The sequence below is a fragment of the Pogona vitticeps genome, chromosome 4 (assembly GCF_051106095.1).
Source record: "Pogona vitticeps strain Pit_001003342236 chromosome 4, PviZW2.1, whole genome shotgun sequence".
NCBI lineage: Eukaryota > Metazoa > Chordata > Lepidosauria > Squamata > Agamidae > Pogona > Pogona vitticeps.
The window spans coordinates 44,382,377-44,386,888 of NC_135786.1; the positions used below are offsets into that span (position 1 = coordinate 44,382,377).

The 4,512-nt window shown below is 49.2% G+C and overlaps 1 protein-coding gene across 1 annotated transcript; it reads right to left on the reverse strand.

Annotated features, from left to right (window-relative positions):
- Positions 1-215: 215 nt before the first annotated feature.
- G0S2 (G0/G1 switch 2) lies at positions 216-1,590 on the reverse strand. Its single transcript, XM_020780656.3, has 2 exons — positions 1,454-1,590; positions 216-926 (listed from the first exon to the last, which is right to left on the reverse strand). Exon 2 carries the CDS (start codon positions 880-882, stop codon positions 562-564), a length of 321 nt encoding a protein of 106 aa, XP_020636315.2. The 5' UTR covers positions 883-926; positions 1,454-1,590; the 3' UTR covers positions 216-561.
- Positions 1,591-4,512: the final 2,922 nt, after the last annotated feature.

Consider the following 4,512-nt stretch of genomic DNA (forward strand, 5'->3'; position numbering starts at 1 on the left):
CTGAGAGTACCTTTATTTGGGCACATCATGAGAACACTTGATAGGGAAAAAAGTAATAGTGGGGGAAGTTGAAGGCAACAGGAAAAGAGGAAGATCAAGTAAGAGATGGATTGACTCAATAAAAGAAGCCATATCCTTGAGTTTGCAAGGCTAAAAATACACCTGGAGGAGTCCCTTCTCTCAAAGCAGGACAACCACCCCAGAATTCATGTGCATTACATGTAAAATAGTTTATTTAAATGCAAAATTATCTGTAAAATGTATGTACAGTCATAATAAAAAATAAACCCACACAAAGGTAGGCAAAGACGCAGCTAGTTTTGCATATTCATATACCAACAGAACAGGTACATTAAACTGAAACAGCTGTGCAGCTCCACTGCTGCATAGCAGCAAGATAAAATGTTCCTGCTTAGAAAGAGTCTTTCTGCATTTGCAGTCTCACAGAAACAGTCCTCCGGTTTGCAGGGATCTGCACCTGCAGCGTAAAAAAAGAGCAACGGATCTGACCCGTTACAGGTCAACATGTTCTTGCTCACTCTAGGCAAGGTGTGTTTCTTTTCATGATGCATGATGCCTGTTCACCGAATTCCTCACTGCCAAAGCCTGTTTACTCTTTTCCAACATTATTTCCTCCTGTTTCTGAAGGGGCATCTCCTTTTTCATCAGGGGAAAAGCAGGCTCCTTTCGGCCTTCCTCCTCCTCCTCCTCCTCTATCCTCCCCTCCGAAGTGAACGGGCTGCAGACGGTCTCCATCAGGCCAATCACTACTCCAAAGAAGGCCAGGACGCTCCCCATCATGTAGAGCTTGACCATCTTCCCGTTGGGCTTCTGGCTGAGCATCTCCTTAGCGAAGGGGATCAGCTCCTGCATCGTCTCCATGGCTCTGGGTATAGAAAGAAACACTGCCTGGTCACAACAACCACCTGGAGAAGAAAAAAAGTCATAAAGCCCATCGGTTACAACTCACATGATTGAGCTCCTTCCAACTTCAGCTAATCAGACTTTTAAAAAAACAAGCAGAACTTTCTTCTTCCAGGCGTCGAGCTAGCACAAAACTCTGATTGTCCTGGGGCTGCACAACGGTTCCTAAATGGGACACCGGCTCTCTCGAGTGCATCTACCATCCATTCCTTGCCTAAGCCTCACTGGGATGGCGATTTCGTCCAAGTGCAGCGATCTCTTCCCCCTCCCCCCCTCCGCCAAACAGAACCCCTTTTTAATGACCTACGATCGTCCTCATCAAACGCACCATCCCAGCAAGCCACTAACTGTTGAATTCAGATCGGCGTCTTGAGAAGTTCCGTCTGAAATTCGAGACAACCCACAACTTTCTCCTCTGAAAAGAATCACGGCCTCAAGCCTGCATTTTAAAGCTATTTATTGTCCCACTCCTGATTTAGGCGTTAAATGGCCCTGGCTTGGCTTCGCTTCGAGAATCCCGCCTACGTACCAGAAAGAAATGGCCCGGCGCCTCAAGCCCGGCTGCGAGCGAGCGAGCGAGCAAGCGAGCGAGCGTCCCGTTTGGTGAGCGGCTGCCCCGCAAAGCCACTTTCTCCGCTCTTGGGGCTGATCCTCCGCCACGGCCGCCGCGATTGCTTTATAGGCTCCACCGGGCTGGAAGGGCCGCCCCCTGCCTGCTCGGCTTCTCCAATCGGGTCGCCCAGGCTCGGAGCACGCCGCCTGCACGCCGCGCTCGGAGCCTCGCGTTGCCCGCGGTCCGCCTCCCCCCCCCCCCGCCGCCCCCGACTGGCCGCGGAGCTGGCCAAGAAGTCGGGCTGGGGGCGCCGCCGCCTGCTCTCCGTGACCCAGGGGTGAAGGAGACGTGGGAAGGGAGGCAGGACCGAAGCCCGGAGCCGTCAATAATTCAATCGGATTCCTGGGGGGGGGGGGAGGTGATGGGAGGGGGAAGAAGCTGGAGGCGGCGGCGGCGGCGGCCCTGGGGGGGGGCGAAAGGCACGTAGCAAACGTGCGGGCAGGCACTGGTTTGGGAAGTCTTGGGGGCGGGAGGGTCATCCCTCCTGGAGCCGGACCAGGCGTGCGACGTGTCTCAGTGCCAGTGTTCAATGACCTTTCCCGTCCAAACAAGCACGCCTGGAAGGGCATTCAGGAGTCCCAAAGAGGTTTGACCAGTTTCGCGACTTGGATCGCCCTTGCATTGCTTTTTTTCCTTCCATGGACGGAAATTTTTCACATTGCCCAGGAAGAAGGCTTGGTAATGCAGACTCGTGTATAGGAGGACCCGTATCACCACCCAAATGCTGCCAAGGGTAGTCAAATGGAGTATATGAAGAGTGCCACATCATCCAGTCTCCCTTGGATCTGATTATAAATGTACAGTATATTTGGGTAAGACAAGTCAAGCCTGAACAGCTCCCTAGAAGTGAACATGTCTAAATTGAGAGTACCCTTATTTGGGCACATCATGAGAAGAGAAGACTTGATGGGTGTGACATTTACCCTGTGGCCCCTGCTTGTTTCACCAAACACAGAGCTCACCCAAGTGTCCCAACACGTCCTTTCCCACGCTGCCACCAGTTGGTCTATTTATCAGCCTATATCTCCTATGAAAAACCGAGGTCCATTCAGCACTGAACTTTTAAACAGAAACAGGTTTATTGATTACAAGTTGTTTTAGGAATACATAGTTCTTAAACACATTCTTAAAGTTACAGAAAGCGTCAGTATTTTACTTTAACCTCTTCTATCTAAATTAATACAGGTCACAGTCTTGACTAATCACTCCTTAAACCCTCTCTCTGCCTCAAACCCCCAAACTCTGCCTCTGACTGAACTCCCTAGACTCTGACTCACCCCTCTCTTCTAGTTTCTCTGACGCCGCTTCCTGACAGCTCTCACTGGTACGTGCAAATACACTGCTGCATAGTCATACCAGGGGTGATTGCTCCAATAGGGGAAAAAGTTATAGTGGGGGAAGTTGAAGGCAACAGGAAAAGAGGAAGATCAAATAAAAGATGGACTGACTCAATAAAGGAAGCCATAGCCTTGAGTTTGCAAGAGCTCAGCAGGGGTGCTATTGATAGGATGTTTTGGAGGTCAGTGCTTCACAGGGATGCCATCGGTTAGAAGTGACTTGACAGCACATTGCAGCTGCAACGACAGTTGTCTTTCATGGAGTACATGGTGACATATATAGAACCATTTTCTTTCTGTGACTGTGTAGGGTATATGATCAATTGAAAGACAAAACTAGCCTGCCATTCCTCTGGAAGCATCACACGCAGGCAAAATGTTGACGTTTTGGCCCATCCAAGCTCAATACTAGGCAATATTATTCCATGGCGACTTGATACAGCTTTGCAATCAGTCTGAAACTGCAGCCACTGTGATTTAAGTTATATTTAGTCATGTCAAATGCATATGTATATATTTACACACACACATTCATAACTAATCCCATCTTTCTACTGACACCTCTCTTCCCGATCCTACAGTTTTGGTCTTCCCAACAATCCTGTGCCGTAGGTTAGATGAAGAAGCTTAGACAGCCCATAGTCACTTGTTGATCTTCTTGGCTGAATGATGGTTTGAACTTTGGTCTTCACAGTTCTAGTCTAGCACTTTTACCAACCGTTGCAGAGCTCCATGTTACTTTGTAATATTTAAGATCCTTATTTTGACAGCCGCAATCAGATTCCAGGTGGAGGTGGAGGCCGGCCACCCCTGGACAGACTCCTCCACCCCTTCCTCTAGTGCTCAACCCATTTGTTCTGGTGAAAGGCCAGTGACCCATCTGAGTATACCTTGGATTCTTACCAGCCTGTCAGGATGTCAGGATGCCTGTCAGAGAGTCCCCTTCCAGCACAGAGGGCATGGGTCTAGGACTTGGCCGACTCCTGGGACCTGTATTCTATTTCTGTCCGCCAAGCCACAGTCCGTTCTTGCGTAAGCCTGTATGCCTCTTTCCCTCTCACCTCTCACCCACTGACTGTGTTGTCTCTTTGGACAATAAGGGGTTGTGACTGTGTGTTGCCTATTGCAAAAGTGGCTGCTGGTTGCATGGGAGACCTTGTGGCTTGATTCAGATTAAAATAGCTTTCAAATTGAGTGGACGGAGGAGGGCAGAGGGAATGGTATTGTGCCTGCAGCCCCCGTTCTCTCCGTGTCAGCCCGCCTAGACATGTCTAGGCTTCCTGCATGACAGCTGTAGTGTGCCCTCTGATTTTCATGTAAGTGAATGACAAGCATAAATCTTGTAAGCATCCAGTTGAATGACAGAAGCGGGGTTAGAGGAAGGTAGCAGGAGGAAAATATTCAGCAGATGAAGACAGAGTTACTTGCTCTCTGTCTCTCTCCCCCTCTCTTTCTGCCCACTATCTCTCGTTCCCTGTCCTTCTTCCTGGTATAATTAGCTCTGGTAACCTGAGCCTGATATAAAATAGAGTCTTGTGGCATTCAAAAGACTAAAAAGTTTAGTCTGCCATAAATTTAGGTGGGCTGTCATGGGAATAAAGCAGAGCTAATTTTCCTCCACATCCTATGAACCGTGTT

What these genes read in the sequence shown, in the direction of transcription:
- G0S2 (XM_020780656.3), bottom strand. Translation starts at nt 882, where the DNA reads ATGGAGACGATGCAGGAGCTGATCCCCTTCGCTAAGGAGATGCTCAGC.